This window comes from Centroberyx gerrardi, chromosome 13 (assembly GCF_048128805.1).
Source record: "Centroberyx gerrardi isolate f3 chromosome 13, fCenGer3.hap1.cur.20231027, whole genome shotgun sequence".
Lineage (NCBI taxonomy): Eukaryota > Metazoa > Chordata > Actinopteri > Beryciformes > Berycidae > Centroberyx > Centroberyx gerrardi.
The window spans coordinates 15224459-15249458 of NC_136009.1; the positions used below are offsets into that span (position 1 = coordinate 15224459).

The 25000-nt window shown below is 43.7% G+C and overlaps 2 protein-coding genes across 2 annotated transcripts in view; one reads left to right on the forward strand and one right to left on the reverse strand.

Annotated features, from left to right (window-relative positions):
- Window positions 1-1336, forward strand: part of LOC139932900 (protein FAM227A-like) — a 6367-nt gene extending 5031 nt beyond the window's left edge. Inside the window, exon 10 of the mRNA XM_071926840.2 lies at window positions 1166-1336. Within this exon, the coding sequence (XP_071782941.2) occupies window positions 1166-1336 (171 nt within the window). The remainder of the gene's footprint in view (window positions 1-1165) is intronic.
- A 6718-nt stretch (window positions 1337-8054) lies between these two features.
- The window catches only part of gpc1b (glypican 1b), a 59960-nt gene continuing 43014 nt past the window's right edge, over window positions 8055-25000 (reverse strand). The window contains exons 4-11 of the mRNA XM_078287490.1: window positions 19511-19738; window positions 19070-19233; window positions 12341-12506; window positions 12022-12152; window positions 9941-10069; window positions 9469-9602; window positions 8929-9104; window positions 8055-8311 (exon numbers count right to left, since the gene is read on the reverse strand). Of these exons, the coding sequence (XP_078143616.1) occupies window positions 8103-8311; window positions 8929-9104; window positions 9469-9602; window positions 9941-10069; window positions 12022-12152; window positions 12341-12506; window positions 19070-19233; window positions 19511-19738 (1337 nt within the window). The 3' untranslated portion in view covers window positions 8055-8102. The remainder of the gene's footprint in view (window positions 8312-8928; window positions 9105-9468; window positions 9603-9940; window positions 10070-12021; window positions 12153-12340; window positions 12507-19069; window positions 19234-19510; window positions 19739-25000) is intronic.

A 25000-nucleotide genomic window follows, 5' to 3' on the forward strand; every position in this document is an offset into this window, starting at 1 on the left:
TTCCAGTATGTAGGTCTGTTAACCTGTGTATTAAACTAAAATTATTGGTTGGAACTTTGCAAGTACATTACATTTGTGCGCTCTGTGCTTAAAGTCACAATGGAACTTCATTTTGAGAGCATTTTGCTTCCTTAAGGTGATGTATTTCCTGTTGAAACAGGATATTGAGGCGGGACATTACGTGGAGAGGGATCATTCAAAAGTAAACCAATGGGATATCAGTTAGTGAGAGTTTGATGGGAAGGGCGGAGGGATGGGATTGTTACAAAATCTGTTACAAAAGTTTTATTGGTTGGAATTTTTCCATACGCCTCCTGGTACATTAAGTCACCACACCACTAAAGATTTTCCATTTTCCAAAAATCATGAGATTTTATAAAAATACAAGAAAATATTTTCTTAGTGTAATTTTTTTTTGGCATAAATTGTCAAATAGGTGTACGGTAAAAAGGCAAAGAAAGTCATTTTTCATTTCAGTGTGACTTTAAATTGTGTTGTTATATCCTATTATGTATTAAGCAGATTCTTGTTATTAGTGTGCTTGCAATAGTTTTCCATAGGTTAATACCTAGTTTAATACATTGGAATAAGGAATGAGTCTTTGTCAAACAATGATCTTATGAAGAATGACTGATTAAGGAGAGGTATTGATTGGTTTTTTGAAACATACATGTTAGTGTTGGCCAAAGGTGCTGCTTTAGGCATTTGTGCTTTGAAATGGGCCAAATTCATATCATTGTGTTTGTCAGAAATGTTGTAGCTCTACTTTTGCTCCAACTATAGCTTTTTTTTTAGTGACATCAGTTAGCTGTGGAAAATGTTTCATGACCATGGGACCAAACTAAACTATTAAAAAATCTATATATTAAAATGTCAAACGTGACCCACAGTGGAATAACAGGCACGTTATGGCAGAATTTTTTTTTTTTTTTATGAATTATTGATATCTGCACTCAGAGCTGAGAATCAAAACAGTCCATTTTGATCAGACTTTTTGTGATGCAAAATTGGTCTCTTGTAAAATTAAATGAGTCTGGGTTGGTAGGACAACAGTCCTGACAACATGACCCCTAACAGAAATAAGTGGGTATGGAAAATGAATAAATGAACCTTAAAAGTATAAAGCAGGCTCTCTGTCCTCTCACCCAGTCCTTCCTTAACAGAGTGTGATGCCACACTTGACTCAGTGACATATGCTGACCCACTGGGTAAAGCCAACGAACGCTCAGCAGCCGACCACAAGGACCTGAGGGCCATGCGGCAGAAAAACAGCCAGAGACTGCACGCCATTCGACAGACAAAATTGGATGAACACCACAAGAGCATCAGGTCCTAACATAGACAAAATGCATGCATGCGCACGTGTACATAGGCAGCACACACACACACACACACACACAAAATGAATAAATTCAGATTATCCACGTTGTCTTCTGGGACTTTGCTCTCCTACTCTATTGGGAAACATTACGGTTATGCAGTGAGTCAAATCGTGTTTATCTTTGCAATGGAGATAGCCAAATTTTGTTAACATAAAAATGCTTGAAATTCCAGCTCTGCAGTAACATCTTGCGGTTTAAGATACTGTTTGTTTTTCCTGCTGTTACACAAAGTCCAAAGAAAATGCTTGCCCAATTTTTCGCTTATTTCTTCCTCTCTGGTAGACTAGTTGATTTGGAAGTATGAGAGTTTCACAAGGCTAGAAATAATGTGGTCATGATAATAGCTATGCTGTATCTCTCCTCTGTCCCAGGAAAGAGGTTGATCCTTGCCAACAGGGCCGCTGTCAGGATCCTGTATCAGACACTGGTCTCAAAGACTGTGAGTTACACACAGACATTACTGACTGGGAATCAGTTCATACCACATACAATATATGTGAGCTACCAATATAATTACACTGTAGCTGAGGGTTTGTATTCAGTCAGATTCAAATTCTACTGCTCCTGATTATCTGTATGTTGTTAATGCAGAATGAAGAGGATGACAGGTCTCACACAGAGGTCATTCATACCTCTGAAGCAGCTTTGTCTGATCAGGACTGTGACTTCTCTCCACCCACAGACCCACATCCTTATGACCATAACTTCCATTTCAACCCATAAAGACTGTGACTCTGGCTAACCGGCTTTTATTTGTGTGCCATTTCATATTTTCTGACATTGTAATGATTCCCCTTTTCCATTAGGTGGCAGTATGTACATTTCTACGACCTGAAGTAAAACTGCTGTAGTGAGACGCCTCTCATATTCAGACAGCTGACAGAAGCAATGATCTGTTGCCCTTGATCTAGAATATCACCACTGATGTATAATAATATAACAACTCTTTAGACAGCTTGATATCAGAGAGAGAGAGAGAGAGAGAAAGAGGTAGATAGAGAGAGAGAGAGAGAGAGAGAGAGGGAGAGAGAGAGAGTTCAATTGCAGAGCAGATCAAACAGAATAAAGGCAGAGAGAATACGTCTAATAAGCCAAAAGGCACAAGAGCACAGAGTACGTTTGCAGCCATGTAGGGAGATATAGATGGAGAAAAGCCTGCCTCTGTGTATCTTTGGCTCAACTTCCAGACATGACACTGAAGTTAAAAGTTACAGGGGATTTCTCCGTCTTTATGAATCCCTGGCATTTTGACGTGAAAGCCTATATGGATTTTCGGTGTAATCCAAGTTCAAAGTGAATGGGAGAGAGAGCAGTTAAAACAATAAAATCAACCTAGAACTACTCCAGACTACTCTGTTTATTCAATAAAACATTCACTAGATCACGTTTGAAGATTTGGTAGGTTTACCATGGCACCTGCTGCTGAGGACAAAATAAGAAGACAAAAAGCTAATTTTCTCCATTAGACTAGGGATTACATTTCTTTGAACTAATCCAGCTACCCAATTAGTTGCTCTCATATTGAAATGGAAATTTATTCAGAAATTTATTTAGTATGTCATTACCCTCTTTTCATTAGATTTCTGAGGATAATGTCCTTTAATGGGTTTCATAAGCCGTTGAATACACAATCCTGATAGCATGTAAAGACATCTGCAGCCTGAAAGCCAAGGCAGTTCAGGTTGTATTGAGCTGGGGAGGTTTTTATTGACAAGTGTTTTGCCCTGTTGAGCTGATGTTTCAAATAGGGAGGCCATGCATGGCGTGAATCAGTCACTCATAAAAGTGCTTTGAACAAAAGGGCAAGCCAAAAGATGAAAGGCTGAGAATAACTAATGTGTATGTGTGCATTTGTGTGTGTTGTGAGTAAGGGAGTGGGTGAAAAGCTTCAGACATGATCAATAGCTGGGAGTGTGTGTGTTTCTGCCCATAGGTGTGTACATAAGTAACTACTCATGGACGAGAACTGCAGAAAGAGAGCTAATAATTTGAGTAAAATTAAATCTATACAGTTCACTTACAATAGAACAACAGAAACAGGGTCTTTCTAGGACACTGAATAGAGACAACTGAGTCCTACCACTGAGTAGAAATGACATGATGCAACTGCAAAAAGTTTGGAGTAAGACATATTGATTTTAAAGTTTAGCTGTGGGCTGGGATTGTTCAGTTCATTTGTGTACATTTTAAATTTGTAAACAAAAAGAGAGAGAGAAAAAAACTACCCATTTCCCTGACCTGCCTTGAGGAAGAAAAAAATGTACTTTTTCACCTTAGAGGGTGAAAAGAGAGATGGAGGCAGTAAATCTCTGAAAAGATTTTAAACTTTATATTTACACCACAAAATATGGCATGTGCTGCCAGGTCTGTCAGTGTCTTTAAACCCCCCCCCCCACCACCCCCGTGTTGTGACATCAAACAGTCTCTTTGGTGTGAACAAGGTCAACCTAGAAGGACAGAATAAAACTCAGTGTATCTTAGAGAGGGGGTGGAGGGGTGGGGGGCACTTGAAATTGTCTGCCCTCAAATATATTGTGACATACTTAAATATTCATGATGCTGGTTAAATATTCTTGCCCCAACTTTTCTCGTGGCATTTTTTCGCTTATACAGTTTGTAACCTGATGACAGACTCGGAAATACAAACACAAAACCACCCAGCTTCCACACACATATTAGGAGTACTTTGTATGCGACTGTGCTATATGTAGAGCATGGCATCTCAATCTCCCATAGCATCATGGTCAAGTACACCTTGTTAAAACCATCCTGGGGGAGACGATCATTTCAGTGTCAACACAGTGCACACCAAGACAAGACAAAGCACTTAGTGTGTCCTGAACGTGTGGCAGTTCCTCCTGAGTGGCGAGACCAGACAGCAGCTGTCACCTCTGACATCATCACTGGAGCGCATTGGCCCTTTTAAGGTGGCAGTGCGCCCCGGTGTGTTCTGGGAAACGACTCGGGCAGATGGTGTACCCAGCTTCAAGTAGACCAGAGACCTCCTCCTTAAGACACTTACAGATACAGTAGATCTGCATTTTCTAGGTTCTAGGTAGTTTTAATTGTATAAGAAAGGCCAAACGTGTGCAGTGTTGGAAATCTAAATTCAACCCTTTTGATCTTCTAGAGGTGAGAGTATAAAGGAATTAATTATAGGGCTTTATTTACTCACTCTCCCTCTTATTCTGTCATCCACACGCATGCACACAAACATGCACACACACGCACACACCACATAAAATAAACTGGACACAGGCATCTTGAAAATCTTACAATGTATATAATTGACACAAGATTCCAGGAACAAACAACAGCAAATGAGACATTTGTATTTTTCAACCTCTTTCTGGCATTTATCTTCACCATAAACAAATTATCCATAGGTTTCTGATAACAACAAAACCAAAATAAAAATGAAAAAAAAAAAAAATGTAGAGTATTTTTTTCTTTCTCACAAATCGGCACCTTTCAGAAATGCCTGCCACATTCAACTCAGTGTAGAATAAAGTTGTCTGTAAATGCAAGGATCTAGAATCAGTTTAGCATTATCCCCCAATCTACTGAGTGAAGGTAGGATTGGGGAGCACACACTGATTTTAGATCAGCGCCTTGGAGCAACTTCCCTCCTGCTCCTGGGCTCATGAGGGGAGCTAGTGGTACTCAGGGGCCTTGATGTGTGTACGCTGTTTCACCAGAGTCAAACAGGAGACATCTTGCTGGTCCATATCTATCTGCATACACACATCTCCAATCAATAGTCGTTTCTGGAAGGTGTTGACTCACCTATTGATCGACCATCTTGTGATGTCTTTGTGCAGACAATGCCATTTATTGGCCTCATAAAAGTGCAGCGTTTAAAAAAGGGAGGGGGAACAAACTAATGAGATCAAAAGGTGAAGGAGGAGAGTGAGAGTGGGGGGGGGGGGGGGGGGGGTTGTGCAAATCTCGGCCGATGACATTGTGAGACATAGCCATTGAAAGTGAAGCTGTGAGTTTAAAGTTGCTAGTCGTCTTTGAATTGGAATGTCACCATCACAGTTGGAGTCATTTCCTATTCTTTACAGGGCATAAGTTGTAATTTCACATTCCAACTCAAATTCATTCAATTCAGGAGGGTCACAAAAAAGAAGACCCATGCGGTGCTCTTGCTATTTTTGTTCTTTATTTACAAAAGGTAATTTTTAACTGGGACTTATATCATTCTTTCTTTCATTTTTTTAAATCATGGAATTGACCCCAACCCTACAAAGGCAGTCACAGGCAGATTTCGAAACCAGGGACCATCAGAAAGACACACACACGCACGCACGCGCACACACACACACACACACACACACACACACACACACACACACAGCACTCATTAAAGAACTATCAAAAAGAAGAAAATGCAATCAAAATTACCTGGCAGGCAACACATTGTGACAACAAAACTCCCACTTTTCAACTTTGACAGGGACCCACAACTATTTAATTGGATCTGCAGCATTTATCGAATTTCTAGGTGCATATCAGATGTATGTCAGATGTCCCGTGTGCAACTGAAGCCATGTTTAGGGACATAAAGCCTGACCATCTGCATCCTCCTCATTCCTAGCATTTCACTGTCACAGCATTGACAAGCACAGATAACATCAACACAGATTCCCTTGGGAGTTATTAGTCCGGTTGAAATTTCCATTTGTGAAAGATATGGGCTATATTTCTTAATATAATAACAGTTCAATGCAACAGTTCAATGCAATACATTTCAATACTGTCTGTGTCACCCGAACAAGATTTATAAAGGCTCTATCCTCACTCTCACTCTCTTTTGCTCCATCTCGCACGTACACACACACACACACACACACAGCCATTGTCCCATCCTCCTACACACAGCGTTCTAAAATATGAGAGCTCTGACATTTCTTTGAATTAAAACGTGGTACATGTTTCCTCCCAGCAAGCTTCTCATCAGCAAAGCCTTAGACTGTGTTCCCACAACATTCTCAGTAAGGTTGATACATAATGAAGCGCTGTGTCATTGTCACATTGCCTTGCCGTCATGTAAAAGCAAGGGGAACGCTTTGAAGGTCATTACACCTGATGAGCGGGGAGCGGGGAAGAGGGGGCGGGAAGAAAGAGGCACTGATACAGAGGAGGGGCAGAGAGATGGAAGGCAGATATAGATAGGTTGACACATAATGAAAGAAAATCAAAGAAATAAAGAGATATAGCATACAGCAATCTGGCCAGTACAAAATTTGGATTCCTACAGGCTAGTTTTTTCTTTTTTTCTGGAAAACATAGAAGCAGTCAAAAGTGTGTACACCGTCTGCAGTAGAACATGTGGTTATAGTATAGTGCAGTGCTGTCCATGATGTGGCTTTGACTTGAATATTGCTGCAATTAGACAAAAATATATACCATTGCTGGTTGCGATTATGATGCTAATCTTAGAGACACTGGGCCTTTGCAGGGAACACACCAATGATGCATATTATAGCTTTGCTCTGCTGCGCACATAGAGTGAATAGGCAAAAAAGCGCTACATGACAGCACTCTGTTTCTGCTTCTGTAGGACAGGACATAACATTTCATTTCTATTCACTGCTACACGTTTCCAATGTCATAAACTGTCAATCCTTTGCTGTGAGGGCGATCTTAAACTGACACCCCCGTTCCCCCATACAGTGCTCTATAGTGGGAAGGTGCTGTCATCTGAGACCTGGCCTAGCCTAGCATGTGTTTTGCTTACACCAGACTCCCCTGCCCGATCCTACACAGCCAGCAGAGAGCCTGGAGAGAGAGAGAGATCAGCTCCGGCGGGGAGAGGGGGGGGGGGGAGGGGCCGAGAGGAGGAATGTAGGGATGAGTGGATGGATGGAGTGGTGGAAGGGTCACATTACTCCCACAGTAGAGGATCATGTCTGTATGAATGTGATCACGGCTATTATTACAGCTTACATGATGAAACGGCAGAAAGTGCTGACGCAGAGCGCTCTCATCCTCTCTGTGTGTGTGTGTGTGTGTGTGTGTGAGTGTAATGATGTTGTGCGCTTAATGCGTTAAGAGGTTTGGAGGGTCTTACTCAGGGCCGTGCTGTCCAGATTATCCTCCTTTAAAACTCATCAATAGTTTATTTCATTTGAGTTTGCGGTTTGTGTACTTTTTCGATTATTCTTGGGGAGCGGTGAAACCACTCGGGGGTCTATTGTCCTCAGTTATTAATAAATAAATAATCCTACTGAACACAAATGCGGTTTTAAAGGAGTGGAATAACAAATATCTGGCTCAGCGCTACTGCAAAGCCCCATTCTCCCTTCCCTCTCCCCATGGTGTCAACACCAACATACTGTTAGCTCTATAGTCTTACACATGTCTTAGGTACAGATATAATCTCAGAGAACCCAAACACCAGAAACAAAACATTAGAAGATGCGAAAAGACCAGCTCTAATGGTGTCATAATATAGCACGAAATAAAAGACAAGAGCAGAACCAAAACATCTATGAATACTCGTCATTCCATTTTGTTCTAATCCGAGACCAAAAGGAAGTCCATCCAAGTATTTTTTTTTTGTTGTTTCCTTATTTATTTATTTAGTTTTGGCAAAGTAACTAACCCCCAACTTCTTCTCCCACCCTTTCAGCCTTTCCCCACCCCACCCAAACCCCCCCCCCCTCCCCCCCCCATGTCCCTAACTCAGTCCCGATTGGTGGATTCCCCTGTCAATTATCGCCGGAGCAGCAAAGTGACCAATGAAAGCAGGTAGACGGTGATGCAGGGGAGGTTCTGGTTGGCCGAGCCTTTCACCACCTTCTTGTTCTCTGGAAGGTTGACATAGAGTTTGGGCCGGTCCGTGCTGGGGACGATGAGGCGCGGACCCCGGGGACAGATATCATCGGCGCACATGCCGCTTCCTGAACCGCTCACATCATCACCTACACACAGAGAGAAGACACAGGCACAGAGGAAAAGGACTTGAGCCTAATGTACAGCCTTGACGACAACATTTACATATGATGTCGCTTGCAATGTATGCATAGGATTAACATACTAATAGGATTTCCGCATACTGCATGTGCATTTGCTTAACTAATAGCAACACAATATGAGGTTGACTGCCCAGGTGCAAGCCCCCGAAAAAAGGATTAGACTTTCACCGCCAGTACTCACCCAATACATACATAATGTGGTACAAAATATGACCTCAATTATTCAAAGTGGCATTATGATTTAGGCCAAGCAATACCTTCAGCTTAATCCTAAAATAGTACTGCATTTGCCATTCTGATAGAGTCTGTGTAGTTAACTGAGATATAATAGTGAGCTAAGTCCTCAGATGCACAGAATAGAGTTCAATGCCCTCAATGTAGAACTTGTTGAAATTTTTAGTTCATCAGTGAATCATCTGGGTGTTAGTCTCTGCAGCTGAAGTTTCTTCTGAGAGGTCTTTAGAAACTCATTATAGGTTGTTTTTGTTCTTAATCACTGGTACTAATGAAGACGCACTCACACTAAGCCTCTCCCGGATGTGTGCCCAGGTAAATGTACTCACTTGTGTCCTGGAAGTCCACATCGTTGCCGTTGAGAGCGTTCTTGAGGCGGTGGGTCATGATCTTCAGCTGCATTATCTGCTGGCGTATCGTCATGTCTGGCTTGGTGATGTCAATCTCCACCTCAGGGTTGTTGATCTGGCTGGCCAGGCCGTCGCCCATCACCTCGGGAAGGTACCTGGCGCACACACACACACACACACACATAGGTGAAATCAAAAATCTCTTCTCTTCTTCTAATCACCATTCTTTTAATGTCACACTCAAGAATCTGACAAGTGAGGGTGAAAGGGCTCACTCGTAAATTCATTTTGGAAAAGAAATATTGACCGCAGAAACATTCAATATTTTGAAAATACAGATGACTAAAGAACATATTTGTTTCATAAACCAAGGTCTTGAGATGACTCATCACTTCAGCAGTAGCCCACAGTGTGCAATACTTTCATACCAGTCATCGTTTTATAAGATTAGGTTGTTTTTTTTTTACTTAAGAATATCTAATTTTGGAATAAATCTCTTTGTGTGTGTATGGGCCCTACCTGGCACGGTTCATGCCGTTCCAACACTTATCCTCGGCCCCTGCTCCGGTGGCCACTCTGTCACTGCAGAGGATATTTGGAAGAGAAACCCAGTATGGCTGCATTTCCCTCAACCTGCTGGACACATCAGACACCTGTGGGAGAGTAGAAGCGAACAGTGTCTTTTGTAGCTTGTCTAAAATCACAACATGAGGGTGCACTCAGTAATGCAACAAATAGCAGGGGAAAGTGATTAAGTGACTCTCGCCTTACTTCACCCAGTCATTTGTCATTTAAGTCATTCATCTGCACATTCATTCCCCTTCTAATCATCCCATAGTCCTCTGTGTAAAGCTGAAATGAACAGCACCAGGGGTTTAATTGACCATGATCAGCAATAGGTCCTGCGTCATAAACCATCACTCTGAATGGGACAGAATAGGCCATCAGAGAGCGATAATGAGGACAGAGATTCAGTCAGGTAAATACTAACCAGTTTCTCCAGTTTGTCAGTGCTGGGTCCCACCCTGTCCTCCACTGTAATCTTCCCTTTCTTCAACGCCTCTTCCAGTCCTGTGGTGCTGGTTCCTCCCTCTCTGGGGTTCCCACAGGCCTGGAACAACTGGGATAGGAGAAAGTGACGTAAGCAGAAGAGGAAAGGAGCGGAGAGAGGGAAGAGGGACGGGTTATCAGAAGGAAGTCAGGGGGAAATTGATTGGTGAGAAAGAGAAGAGGGTCGGAGGGTTTTTTGCGATAGATTTCTGCTCCAACAAAAGCTTTAAAGCCTCTGCTGGAGTTTACCCATAGCTCTCAAAACACGGCAAGGCCAAAATAGATCTCAGTGCTTTATCATCAAATTCATCTTCCTCTACAACTAGTCTGGATGAAACTTGAAACGCAAGGTTTCAGACATGCCCTATAAACTTTACTCTCCTACCATATGTAGATCAGGCTCTGCACTGTATATAATCTTTATTGGTGTTGGTGTTGACAGGACTGAAATCCAATAATGCTGAAACCAGCTCTCTGAATAGAATCCTATAAACCCATACTTATGTACTGCCACAGCAAAACATTTTGCTCCACTATGCAGAGTTTACTAGACAACCTTATTCATAACTGCACAAAGGACCTTTGAGTGTATTATTTCACACACATCTCCACCTTTGAAGACAAGGAATGATGAGTGCTACTTGTATTTTGCATGACCCCAGGAGTCAATCACCACATTGTTCCAGCAGAAGGATTCACTGCTGAGAAAATACTACTTGTCCCCATGGGGCTCACATTTTATAAATGCAGCATAGGGAATACAGTAACACTAAAGTGAAACTGTCATCCAATCTATCCAGTTTTGGAGAGCCCCAAGCCTTTCTACCCCCATACATATCATTATAACATAAACCTGTCTCAAGCTTCCAGTCATGTCTATCACCATAACTAGTTGGTGTTGTGCAGTTCATAGCAGATTGAATAATATGTATAAGAAATATGGCAGAGTATTGGCTCTGTTACAGCATACAAGTAGTAGCAGATGTCACTTAGCATTCAGACATATTAGCAAATGCATTCATATAAATTAATGGTAGAACTTTACACCCATATGTTGCTGCAGTAATCACAGCCAGTTCTGTATCTGTAATCTACATTCTTATAGGGAAAGTAAGTAACAGACCATATGGGCTTTGAGTTGGACGTCAACAGATTATGCAAATAGGGGATAATCTGTGCTACACTAGTGTCTACTATAATACTAGACTATGGACACCAATTGACTTCTATGGGATCAGCTCAGCACTTTCCCCTATGAAGATTAGAAGCTGGTAAAGTGAGCCCTGCACTGAACCAATATGATCAGTGAGGAGGCAGTCTGCCAGGCTGTGGCTCAACACAAGCCAGGCTCTTTAACAGCAAACCAGCACAGAGGAAGCTTTGTCTTCCCTCTCACTATCTGCGCTGTTTTCCACCTTCACCAAACAACATAGCCAGATTTTCATGGCTGCCAATGCCTTTTAAGGGTCACATAAAAGTGTTGCTCAAACACCATTAAACAGAGAAGTGAATGGTTGGCTCGCCGGCTCCGTCATGACTCACATCTCTTTATTTTAAACCAGGTATGTGGAGCATTGCAACAGCATAAATTCAGTGGTGGGATAGGTGTTATGGGGAGACACAGATGAACGTGGGGGCAACAGGGTGGCATTGAGAGTAAGGAGACAGGTTCAAGCCCCCATGTTGGCCCCAGCATCCTTGTGTGTCCTTGTGTGCTGTTCTGTTGCTGCCCATGATCTCTGACCTCCTTGTGGGAGGGGGGCAAGTGAAAAGAGAATTTCCCAACAGAGATCAATAAGGCATCCATTTATTACAGGCTAATAAATATTAGCGATCGGTAATCATTCAAATATAGTTAAAGGAGAGGCATCCGGTGGCCCTGGGGGTTGGGACACATGCCCTGTGTACAACGCTGTGGGTTTCATGTCTTTTTCCTGATCTCTTTATGATAAAAGTTAAAATATATCACCTATATCAGTTGTCAGTTTGTATATGCGTGTGCACTATTGTGTGCGTTCTCACCTTGCTGTTGACAGTGTCTATGTTCTCCATCATGGTAGAGATGGCTTCTGATATGCGATTGGGGAGGGAGAGGACCACGATATCCACACCAGCTGGGCCGTCAAAGCGGTTAGCCACCTGCATCATAGTATCTACACAGACGGGAGGTATAGTCAGCATGGAGGAGGTGTGAAATGTTTAATGTGTAGTACTTTGGTAGAACGATTCAGTTGGATTGCTATTCACTACAGAATTTAACATCAATCTCGGCGAACCTTTGTGTGACCATATGCCTGCATGGATGCATTTGTGCGTGTGTGTGTGTGTGTGTGTGTCCCACCTGCCAGATGCCTCCACTCGGTGTTGAGGTCGGCCTGGTTGGCCAGACAGCCCTTCATCACGTTGCTGCAGTAGTTGGCACAAGGTCTGGCCGAGGCCATGCCACGGCAGTGGGGACAGTAAGTCATCCTCATCATGGCACGCATGCACTCCTGGCTCAGCTGCACCTGGGGTAGGGCACACACAAAAATAAGCATACATACACCACCTGGAAGAAAAATTACTATTTACCAGTTTTGTCTACCAAGCATCTATGATCTAAGAGACTAACGGATAAAACTGATAGCAGCAATAGATCAAACTATGCACATTTGACCATTGCAACTATTACAAACTATGTGCTGCTGAACTCTTGCCATTCAATTTATCCATTAACATCTTTTCCACAGTACCATGGATTATTGAATGTATGACAGACAAAAGTATTAAGCTTTTATAAGATGTGATCTCTTTTTGGAATGACAATGACAGCCACAATACTGGAGGAGGTCACCTCCCATGGTGACCTTTTTTTTGTTGTCTTTCATTCAGCAGTTTCCTTGGAAACCACTTTTCTGGGAGAATTTGCTTTTTGTTTCACACGCGCTGAAAAGGCCCTGACATTCATACAAACATTCTCAATCCCTCACTCCATCCTTCCTGCCTCCTCCATCTCTCTATCCCACAAGGCTGCTCCCCCAGGAAAGGGCCTCCGTGCGTGAAAACTGAAACTGGGTTAATACCAGTAAGCTCTGTTCACAAGAGAGTACAGCTATGCATACAAAACCCCAGGAAGTGTGTGTGAGTGTGAGTGTGTGTGAGTGTGTGTGTGTGTGTGTGTGTGTGTGTGTGTGTGTGTGTGTGTGTGTGTCTGTGTGTGCGCGCGTGCGTGTGATGGAGCGAGCCCAGCTACGCATACAAAACTCCTCTAAGCTGACATCTGGGCCAGCCTGATGCTTTTCCTGGAAACTGCTCCTCTTCTGACAGCAAAGTCACAGTTAAAACCTGCTTTCAACAAATATACAGTCTTCACAGAGGAAATAGGACAATAGGGATCGGCCGGGAAAACAAATCATGGAGACTTTGTACATTCCAGTGTTCTGTCCTTACTTTGTGTTTACAATACACTCAAGTCTGCTTGGCAAAATTGAATGGAAAGAATAAAGAGTTCATTTTCAGGCCAGAATTGCTTTCTCAGGACCATGGACAGCGGCATTGCCCCCTCCTCCAATAAAAAGAACCAGCATGAACAAAGCCAGTGCCCTAACAGCACTTGTGCTTCATGCTGTAATTCTCCTATACACAGCAGACTATACTCTATCTTGCATATTGGTATATGCAAGTTAAAGGATAAGGCTGGTGTTTTTTAATGCATTGCTTACCGTCAACAAATCCTATGAAAATAACAAAATCAGCAGTGATTTTGTTTTGCCAACAAGTCTCGTCCATGTAGCCGGTGCCCAATGCAGCCATGTCCCAGCAGGCAAAGAACTCCATTGTATTAAAAACACAATTAAAAACACGTCAAAGAGCCATGCCATTGCTCTGGGCAGCATATTTCATCATCACGATGCACCGGGCCAGCCGACTTTTTCATCAAACAACTTAATAAGCCGACTGTAAACACGTTTGCGATCTCAGGAAAGTAGTTCGTAACACCGAAAATAGTCCCCGGCGTAATGAAGAATTTGTTCTCATTTGAATTTGATTTGGTAATAACTACAACAGCCTGACTTTTCGTGGTAACAGTTAGCGATTTTTAAAATTGAAACTATGTCTTTGTGAGCTGTATTTCAAGGTTTTTAGCTTACAATTGGAGATAATGACTTCCGTGTTGATGGCTAAAAACGGGAAGTCAGAAAGTAACGGGAGTAGAGCAAATGCATTGTTGATTTTGTTATTTTCATAGGATTTGTTGATGGTAAGCAATGCATTAAAAAACACCAGCCTTATCCTTTAAGGCGCTTTTCATATTGTACATATTCTGCATTCATTCTTTTCTCAGTATGTTCTACTGTTATTATTTTGCATACACTAATAATGCCGCAATCCATACTTTTTTTCCCATACTCCTCATTCATTCATTCTACTTAACATGTTCTAGTGTTGAAATTGTTGGTTATGTATGTTCATATAACCCCCATTTGCTATATTCTGGTTTATGTTAATATCTTCTCTATTCTATCTAGTTTTTATTCTTTTTTATTCTATTTTTCTTGGCTGCAACCTATTGCTATTTGTGGCTGTATCAACCCAATTTCCCCACGGGGATCATTAAATCATCATAAAGTTTCATCTGATCATACCTTTGATCCACACAAGGCAAAAAAACATTTCCAATTATTTCCAAAACTGTCAACTCCTAATAAAATCTTAAACCACAGCAAAAATTTTACGTAATAAAACTGAATTAGTCAGTGCATCTCTGACATATAAAACAGATCCAGTAATTATTACCAGTTGAACAAGGAGGAGGAGAAGAAGAAGAAGAAGAAGAAGCAGTGAAACTAACCACTTTCCCAGGCTTAATCTCAAGTCATATGAGACATGAGTCAGAGCCCCACTCCTGCCCTCCTCCTCTCCCCTCCTCCCATCCTCACCCCTGCCACTCATTAGCCAGGGATGAGTCAGACAAATGCTTCTTTGGTGAGAGAGAAAAGGGAGGGAAGGGGAGGAAAGACGAATAGAGAGACGGACCGAAAAGGAGAGAGATAGGGAGACACCCAAAAAAAAAAAAAAAAAAAAAAAAACTTGAGAGAGAGATTGATCAAGGGAGAGGGGTGGGGGAGGAGAAAACAGAAGGAGATGCTAATGAAATACTGATGAAGAAGAAGCAGCGATCCGATCATTAATCTAGTTGCTGTTACATCATCCATACAGTTTTAACGCTGGGAATCCCAGGCCAAGCACAACAGACATAAAACAGTGTGTAACTCCTCCGCGGCACTAATTGGAGGTTTACGTTGACAACTTCCCCGGTGTCCTTGGAGCTGCGGCACACCGAGCGCTGTGAAGGAGGGGCCTTCAAATTAGGACCAGTAATAAGACTGATGGAGACAGACACACAGTACGCCGCACACACACACACACACCGCACTTGGACTCAGTTTGACCTCATCCTAATCGTCTCTGTGCTGGCCTAAGAGGAATGCAGAGAGAAAGTTGCACATTTGAAATTCCTTCTTTGATGTGTGCATGTAGGTGTGATTCTTTGACGTGACTGTGTTACATTTTAATACCCATATCCTTACATGTCCTTGCTTCATCCTTCACAACTTGCTCCCCATACCTGTCAGTAGCTTCTATATTGCCCACGGCGAGTGAGGCTGGGACACGAGTCTCTTCTCTCTCTCCCTCTCTCTCTTTCTCTCTCTCTCTCTGCCCGCCCTTCCTGTGTAATTAGTAAGGATATATGAGCGACCTCTCCCCCCTGTGTTACGGAGCGAGCCGTTCTAGACTCCTTGCCTCCAGAGTGAGCTATGTGGCGCGTGGCCTACTTCCTCCACTCCCCCACCCGAGGGAATGGAACAGTCCGGAAAAAGTTAAGGACACAGCAACTGGTGCAGCCCGGAGCAAAGGAGGGGAAGAACGAATACTGTGGAGGAAAAGAAAGACTGCATCTTAATGTTAGGCGGAAAGAGAGACTGCACCTTAATGTTAGGCTCTCTCTCTTTCTGTCTCACGGATACCTCCCTCGAATCGTTTGATGTATATTTCCCTTTCTCAGTAACCACTCATCTCGGTCTCTCCCTGTTATGCTATGCTATAGTCCCAGCCTCCTTCCAGCGTATTCTTTCATCACCTTTCACTACAGCGCCTATTTTCTACAGCTAATGATCCTAATACAGAGAGGGGATGCATGTCATCCCCACTCTGCCGTTTGCAACAAACACAGAGACTTTTGCTGAAGACATACTGAGCGCACACATACACTGAGAGAATTTACTCTTATTTCCTCCTGCCGTGCAGTCCAGCAGTGTGCTGTAATACCTCCCTGTGCAGCGTGTGGTAAACATCTTCAGTCACCGGGCCCATTAAGTGGCTATAAATAGCCATAAATAGGAGCGGTTGTCTCATTAGGGCCCAATCAATCGAAGATAGAATTACAGGGGAAAGGAGGGAAAGCTAAGATCCAAATTAGTATACCAAGCTATTCACACTAAGAGGAGACAGAGGACAGAACAGAGCACAGCTCTGGACAATATCAACAGAAATGATAGCCTGCAATTTACTGGGCGAGGGAGGAGACTAAGGGATTGAGAGAAAGGTAAGATGTGGAGAGGAGAGGAGGGGAGAGGAGAGGAGAGAGAAGAGATGATGCTAGAGCTTGGCATAGTCTTTTCATTATCTTCCTCTCTCTCTCTCTCTCTCTCTCATTTGTTCCAATCAGAGCCAGTGAAAGCTGCTCCAGCAGCAGAGCATAGTGCCGCTTGTGTGTTGGGGAAGATGCAGACACAGACGCACAAATTATGAATACGAAATTGAACAGAGGGTCAAAGCCAGCACGTCAGTCAAACCATGCCATAAAGACCTCGACTCGGATGAATTTGAAGAAAAGTAGACATTCTGTCCTCAAGTCTAGTTCAATGTACCTTGGAAATACCCTTTTATAGAGATTGACCCAGTGTGTCTGGTGACTACTTTACTATAATACAGTCTGCCCTTGCTTTCCCTCTTGAGGCTTCTATAGTGTGTGCATGTGTGTGGGCGAATGTGCGTGTCTGCGTGTGGGTGTGTTTGTGAGCGTGGGTGTGTGTTTGTGTGTGTGTGTGTGTGTGTGTGTGTGTGTGTGTGTAATAGGGAAAGCGGACGGGAAGGCAGTCCATGACCTCACTGAGAGTGGTAGCGGTTCCCAGTGCCCTGGCATTAGCGCCAGGATGACATTTTGTAATTTTGTAAAAGCTGCACTAATTACTTACACATTTTCCCAGGCCAACCTCATTTAATGAACACATCGCTCAATGTCCTTCAGCACCAACAAAATGCCATCAGTCAGGAAATATGTAATAAGATCTAGCTGCACTGGGGAAATGGGGAGGCAGCGCTGGGAGGGGAATGATGGAACGATGAGGTGTGTATGTGGATGAGTGCGCATGTGCATGTGTGTCTGTACCTGTATGTGCTTGTGTGTGTGTATGCCAGTGTGCATATGTGTGTGTGTGTGTGTGTGCGTGTGTGTGTGTGTGAGAGAGAGACTGCTTATCAGCTTGGCACCTTGCAGCTGGCAGATCTCTGTGGGGGCCGTAAGCCACTCTGGCTGGACTGGGGGGCACACCCATGGGACACAAATCATGAATAGAAATGCCAACTTAGCGTGTCTGCCCATGCTAATACTGCTCCTCACTCCCCTGTTGCTGCTGGCGGCTAAACTAAGCTATGCTGGCAGTGTTGCCTTCATATTCCCGCATGTCTGTGGCTACGCCAGACTGGTTGCAATCATGTTAATGCTAGGAGCTAAGGAGTCCCTTAGCTCTTAGTCAGGCTGTTTTAGCTGTCACTGTATTGCTGGTCCTTATTCCAGCAGAGCTAACTGGTCTGCTGGACTAGCTGTGTTATTCCTGGTCTTATTCCCCTGTGGCTGTGGCTTTACTGTGTGTGTAATTGAGACATCCTGAGGTCCCTGTGTGTAGGCAGCGAGGCGGCTCACCTATTTTCTGGGACAAAGAGAAACAAAGAGAGATACTAGGCCAGGCTGCCTCACTATCATGCTAGCATATACTACCAGTAATGCTAGCCAGAATACATACATCACAGTGGAAGGGATAAGGATTTCCTTCGACATGCATCCAAATGTGTGGTCCTGCAGTCAGGCAGTGGCACTACACCTAAATGTTTTCCCTATAAGGACTTTTTGTCACGCTACTGTTCTCTCTTCTCCCTCCCTCTTTTTCTCTTTCATGCTTACCTAAACCCTGGCCGTCCCATATTTCATCAGGGAAAGAATTGCAATATTAATCTCAGGTGCAACATTATCAACCGTATGTTCTCTCAAAGGATGAGTATATTTCTCATGAGTGCACTCAACGCGCCCCTTGCCCAGTGCATGACGGGAGATATTTTTCATCGGCGCACCAATACTGGCCCCCCTCCCATTCAGGAGCAGGGAAGATTTCTCAGTCGTGCTCTGATCTCAACCTTACTCTTGTCTCATGCACGGAGGGTGCCATTTCTCTTGGGTGCGCTGACATTAACCCTCCCCACAGCCTAGGGGGACATTTTTCAGTGTGGCGCTGACATTAACTGCTGTTGCAGGGGCTGATTGCCTGAGCCCTGGGCCATGCTTTATGGAGCCTCTCGTTTCCACTAACATCGATCTGCTATTGCCTTTTACTATGCCCGCGGATAGGTGAAGAAGTGTGTGAATGTGTGAGGGCGTTCACACCGAGTGCCGGGTGGGATGGTGAGTACTCAGGACAGAGTGGAATGCAGACCCTGAACACAAGAATACCAATGAACATGTAGGGAGAGGAGGGGAGGAGAATATTAGCTCCAGGGGACAAAAGACACTGGTAAATAAGGTTTGGGAGGGAGTCAGTGGCTCCCATCAAAAGCAATAGAATTCAGAATGGGAATGGGAAGTAGAAGAATAGGACTTGACAGAAGCAGTGATACCCAGAATGTTAACAGAAAGAGTATAAAGCGCAGGGAGTGCCATACAGGTTGACAATAAAAGGGAAGAGAATAGGAGAAAAAGAGAACTGGAGAGAGAGACAGGGAGGTAGAGAGAGAGAGAGAGAGAGAGAGGTCTTACCTGGGACACCTTGCGCACCACCTCTCCCCCGACCACCAGTCCCTGGACGAAGGAGCGTGCTGCCACAAATGTGCGTGTGACCTTCAGCTTGAGGTCACGGGGCGTGTCTCCGAAAGGCCGCAGCGTTTCTGTCTGCTTAGAGACGCATTCCAGGTAGTCTTCCCCTGCAATCAGCATAAACATTTCACGAAAGTGCATTTCCATAAATATTGAATTTGAATACATTGAAAGCTAATGGGTTTATGGATTGCATATGAAGTCTCACAACAGGGTCAAAGAACATTAGCAAGAAAGATTATCACCTCACTGTTCACCTCACCTGGTTGGTATAAACATCATAGACCCATGAATATGTTCTCAACTGCAATTATTGGCACTATCATCACAGTAAAAAAAGCCCTCTTGGTTGCTCCATTACAGAGGGGTTGTAGTGTAACCTACCTATGAGGTACTGCTTGTTTGCCTGGTTGAACAGCTTCTCCAGCAGCCTGGCCCAGAAGTCGTTGAGCACCTCCTCCAGGTTTACGTTGGAGCCTCGGCAGTAGCGCCTCAGCTCAGTGTACAGGTCAGAGAAGACCTGGGCATTCTGGGAGTATAGGGAACCCAAAGCTTGAGAGAAGGTCTCCTGTAGGGCCAACTCCGAACGGTTCAGCAACTCCAGGAAGTAGCCTGAAAACAGATACAGAAAGTCGACAGTTTTAACGGAGGGAGGAGGAAGTTTGATATCTACTATATAGCTCACGGAGTCGCATGGACACAGACCTTGGTACTGTTTTGTTTTGTGCTATTTTAGTCACTAAAAGTGGCAACTATGGGTGAGGGGCTGATTTTTTTCCTCTATATCCTTACTTTCTCAGTTTCAGCTACTGTAGAGTGTGTGCCAGTCTGCATGAATGTAAATTGTGGATTTGAAAAAAAAAAAAATACCCAAAATCAAAGTGCACATATGTCTTCCATCTGCAGTCATTAAAACAGTAGGACATGTCAGCCTCTAGGAGCCATATTGCTGTCTATAGTGGCATTCCCAGTTGGCTATTATGGCAGTTTGTGCCGTGATGGCTGCGCTCTCATTCTTCAAAGAAACTACGGTAACTTTTACAAAATTTCTCTATCCTACTCTCACTGCTTTGCTCTGCATACCAACACTGCCTCGTACTGTCAATGAACCCAAAGTGGAAGTATTTGAGTGCGTCCCTCTGGGGGATGTCAGGGAACTGACAGTGCTTCGGGGTGCAGAATATACTGCTGCAGCTAAAGATTTGCAGATATAAAGGCAGGCAGACAAGCAGTCAGACAGGTAGACAGACAAACAGACAGATAGACAGGCTGTCAGTCGTGAGGAAAAAAAAAAAAAGAAAAAAGCAGGAATGCCGAAGACTACGACAAGCACGAAAAACAAAGCAGACAAGAGCAGAGAAAGCAGAATATAAACCCCAACCCCAATAGGAACGGAAGGCTCTGGTCTGCCAGGAATATGGCAGCAGAAGAAGCCTGGTTCAGCACAATAGCAGCGTGCCCGGGCCATCCAGCCATTCAGGCCAACATTTACTCTGCATCTCCATGCACACAACGGGCTTACATCTGCTGTGAGTGTGTGTGTGTGTGTGTGTGTGTGTGTGTGTGTGTGCATATCTGTTTGTCTGCAATGTGTGTGTGAATGGATGTGTGCGAGGCAGGGAGAAGGGAGAGGTAGTCCGCAGCAATGTTTACTTTGTAGGTGTCTTATCTCTGCCAGCCACCACCCCAGATTGGGAAGAGGCGAGAAAAGGGGTGGCTGGGGCCTCCACATGGGACGCCCCAGTCTGGGTTAGCTTATTCCCCCAACGAAGCTGCTTTTAAATGCATAATAAAACACACCCACACAAACCCCCACACACACACAAGTGCTACACACTCCAGCATATATTTAAGCACACTCACTCAAAGCCACACAAACAGAACGCCGTCTTCCAACAGTTTCCCTGACTGCCACAAATGCCGTTCTAAACGTGAAGTCAACAGTTACACAGAAGTTGCAAAACGCCAACACCCACATGTGCAGTGCCTGAAGACAATCGCAATACTTGGAGTTACGTAACATGTTAATATGCTAAGCTCATCCTGACCCATCTGCGTGGCATTATCTAAGCACTGGCCTTGTCGGATACTGTATCTCTGTTCCGCCGCTCTAGTCCCGCTCATTAATAAACACTATCCCGCCTGCTCCGCCACTGCCGTTGCTCCCCTGCTTTTTCTTCTGGCATTTTCACAGGCTTCCTCGTAGCTAAAAGGTCTCTGTTCTCATTTGGAGTCCTTGATTTAAACATTGCGGGGAAGAGAAGTATTTAGCATTTAATGTTAGCAGAAAGGCATTCCTGAAACGATTGTGTGTCATTTTTTATTCCATTAGAGGACAACCATTTTGCCATGTAGGTCCTTTACTATTTTTCCTGAATTTTATGAATTAAATACCTCAGACCACCATTTTCTTAAATTAGATATTTGGTAGCTATTGTGTGCTAAATGAACATTGCCATAGGCTTACAGTGTATCTGAAAATGTACCTCAGTGATTCTGGAAACTCATGGAACTAATGACTCCAACCACCATTTATACAATTGTGGCTCTTTTTTTTTTTACTTTGCTGCATTGTGCTGCAATCCTGTGTCTGGAATGTTCTTCATCAGAGGTTTTAATATAGCACAATGCAACTGATCATAAGTTTAACATGGTATTTTAATGAAATTTGGTTCTTTTATTGTGTTATTAAACTGTGCAAGGTGGATTTTCAGACACACTGGAACCCCAGCTGTGTCCAATAAAAATGGATATGAATTAAAATTACAAATTATATAAAAAACAATAACCAAACCAAACAATGGCCCAAAGTATTAACTCCTAAGATGGCAAGAATGATGAGGGGTGATAAACAGCAACATGGGTGATAGATCCCTTAAAATACAAGAAGGAGAAAGAAAGTAATATAGAGACAATTTACGCAGATCTTTACAAAACGATGAGAAACTTTCTAATAAGCTTCTCATTACAGCCACACAACACATATGTCTTTGTGGGCGTGTGCGAGGTGTGAAAACATTTCTTAAAATATAAGATTGAGGGAGATAAAGGCATCTGAGATGCAGCAGCCGTACTGCCAGTGTTTGTTCGGTAGCAAGAGTTCCTGGCTGGATGACATATCGCTCCCCCGCTCCCTGACCTCCTGTCACTCAAACTCCCTGCTAACACAGCTCTGGGCCTGCCTGGAAGTACTGGGAGAACGGCACATCTGTCACTCACACAAACACACACTCTTGCGCAAGCTTCCACACGAAAAAAAACACACATAAAGGAGTCAGCAGAAAAGCACATACGCACATATGTATACTCGCACACATGAACACACAGACACACACGTGCACACACACACACACACAGAAACCAACTTCAAAGTGAATGCACACACACAGACACACAATGATCACAGACACACAAACACACACGGACAGAGAGACACTATCCAGAGTACACACACCATGTCAGGCAGGCAGACAGACAGACGGGGAGCTGGTGTGACAGGTGCAGCTTTGCTTTATAATCCCCATTAGGATTCATGCCTGCTGTGTACTGTCAGCCATACTGTAAAAAAAAACGAAAAAAAAACGCCAGAAGTCTAGCTAAGCAAAATGGGTTCCAGAAGGAAAGGTTTCATTCAGGTGATGGAGTGAGATTGTTTTTCCATTAAATGAATTATCCACATTTCTGTTTATATTCCTGATAAGGCAGGGGCAGGTGTTTAAAATGCTCAGGGTATAACACATTCCCCTGTGGTGAGCTGATTCATACCTCAAGAAACTGTTAAGGAACCAGTGCCAGCCCACAATGTTATGTATTTTTCTTGATGGGAGCTGCATGTGCATATTTAAATGTTTGTTCGTTGTTTGTTGCTGTACTGCACCACAGGCTGTCCAGTTTCTCCTCTGGCCTTCAGCCCAAGTGAATAATGATCATCATTAGCATGACACAAAGCCCCAGTGTGTGTGTATGTGTGTGTGTGTGTGTGTGTGTCAAGCGCACACGTACTTTCATGTGTAAAGATGACCTTTCTCATTCTCTCTGCTTGTGTCTCCATGATACAGGGATCCCAGTGGGCCCACAAGCTCTCCCTTCATCCCTTCATCCCTCCCTCCACCCCTCCAACCCTTTGCTGTATCCCCCAATCCTCTCTCATCCCTGCAAGCCTAACCTCCACCTCCACCTCCCCCATTTTCAGGGGAGGTGGAGGGTGTATAGCTGCTCATATCCCAGGACAGGAGCTTTAAATCGGGGGGACAAAGAGGGGGCAAACAACAGTTGGTTAATACGACAGTAGTCTATGATAAAATATGAAAATCTCTCTTGACACTCTCTATCTCCATCTCATTCTGTCTCTTTTCTCTAACTCTCTCTCTCTCTCTCTCTCTCTCACACACACACACACACACACACACAGCGAGAACGAGATAAGCCAAGCGTGTGTGTCTTAATGACTTTCTTCCTGCGGTGAGAGGGGAATTAATGATTTCATTTGTAATCACACTGAGCTTCACATCCAGGCCACCTTGACATGTCGGAGGCTTATTTTAACTCTATTCCAACTTTCTCTGATCCCATTGGTTCTAAACCTGATAAAACACATGCACAAACACACACACGCACACACACACATGCACACACACACACATATACCGCAAGGTGGCTCTCAGGTAATCCACCCCCTCCTTTATTCTCTTGGTCTTTAATCAATCAACATAGTGGTTTAAACTCGACAAGTCTATACTCCATTTGCTCTCTCTCTCTCCCTATCTCTCTCTCTGTCTCTGGCATTGTTTTTTTCTCTCTCTCTCTCTCTCTCTCTCTCTCTCTTTCTCTGTCTCTTCCTCTGTCAAGGTGTGTTACTGACAAGGGATTCCCTGTTACAGAGGTACCATTGATCCTCCTCCAGCTGCCAATCACTCTCACTGAGGGCTTGGGCTGATCCTGAGTAAGTTTCTCACACAGAGGGATTAATTGACCCTGGCTTGCGCTCCTCATTCCAGACTAATCCAGAATCAGTTTTCTCACACAGAGGGCTTAAGCGGGTCTGGCTACTTTTGCCGCTGTGTAATAAAGTTGGAAAATCCACACCGGTAGATTGAGCTCCTGATCCCAAATTGATGAGTCATTAAGTCATCACAGGCTGACAGGAAATCACTGATTCTTTCATGACTTGTTTGCACTACTCCCACCTAACACCGGTTTCCTGCACAAATCAATTTTGGCATTTGTTCTTTTCATCTGATTGGCAGTTGACATTGTCTTCCATGTGCAAGAAATGTCTCTAGACCAAGCCGAACCAGTGAAAATACAATGTAGAATATGCAATTTCCTGGAAAATATTGGGAATCTCAGCCATTTTCTTTTCGGTTCCAGAAAAGTCGAGTTTTTGACTTGCAAGGCCTCTGCAGGACACTGACACTATCCAAACAAATGGGCCTCTGTAAATGAAAGCAGATACCCATATACTCATATTGACATGGATGCTTAAGCATATTGTATTCACAGAGGCGCACACACGCGCTCACATACAGTACATGTCCATAAATAGTAAGCAAACTAGCAGTGAAACATGACAGATCTATTCAATTTTGGCAGCGCACCAGAAACCAACAAGGGGGGACTGGAAGGAAGAGGAGGATAAGTGAAAGAATGCAAGGGAGGGAGAGGAGAAAAGATGAGACCGCAAGAGGCGTAGCAGTTGCACATCTGACGGCCTTAATTCTATTTGTCCACTTTGACAAGTGCTGAATGATCATATTAGCTGGACGTTTCCTTGGCAGAGGAGAGAGAGAGAAAGAGAGAGGGAGAGAGAGACATAGAAGGCAAGAGAGAAAAAGTATATGCCAAGAGAAGACGGGAAGCAAATAAGGCGGTGGG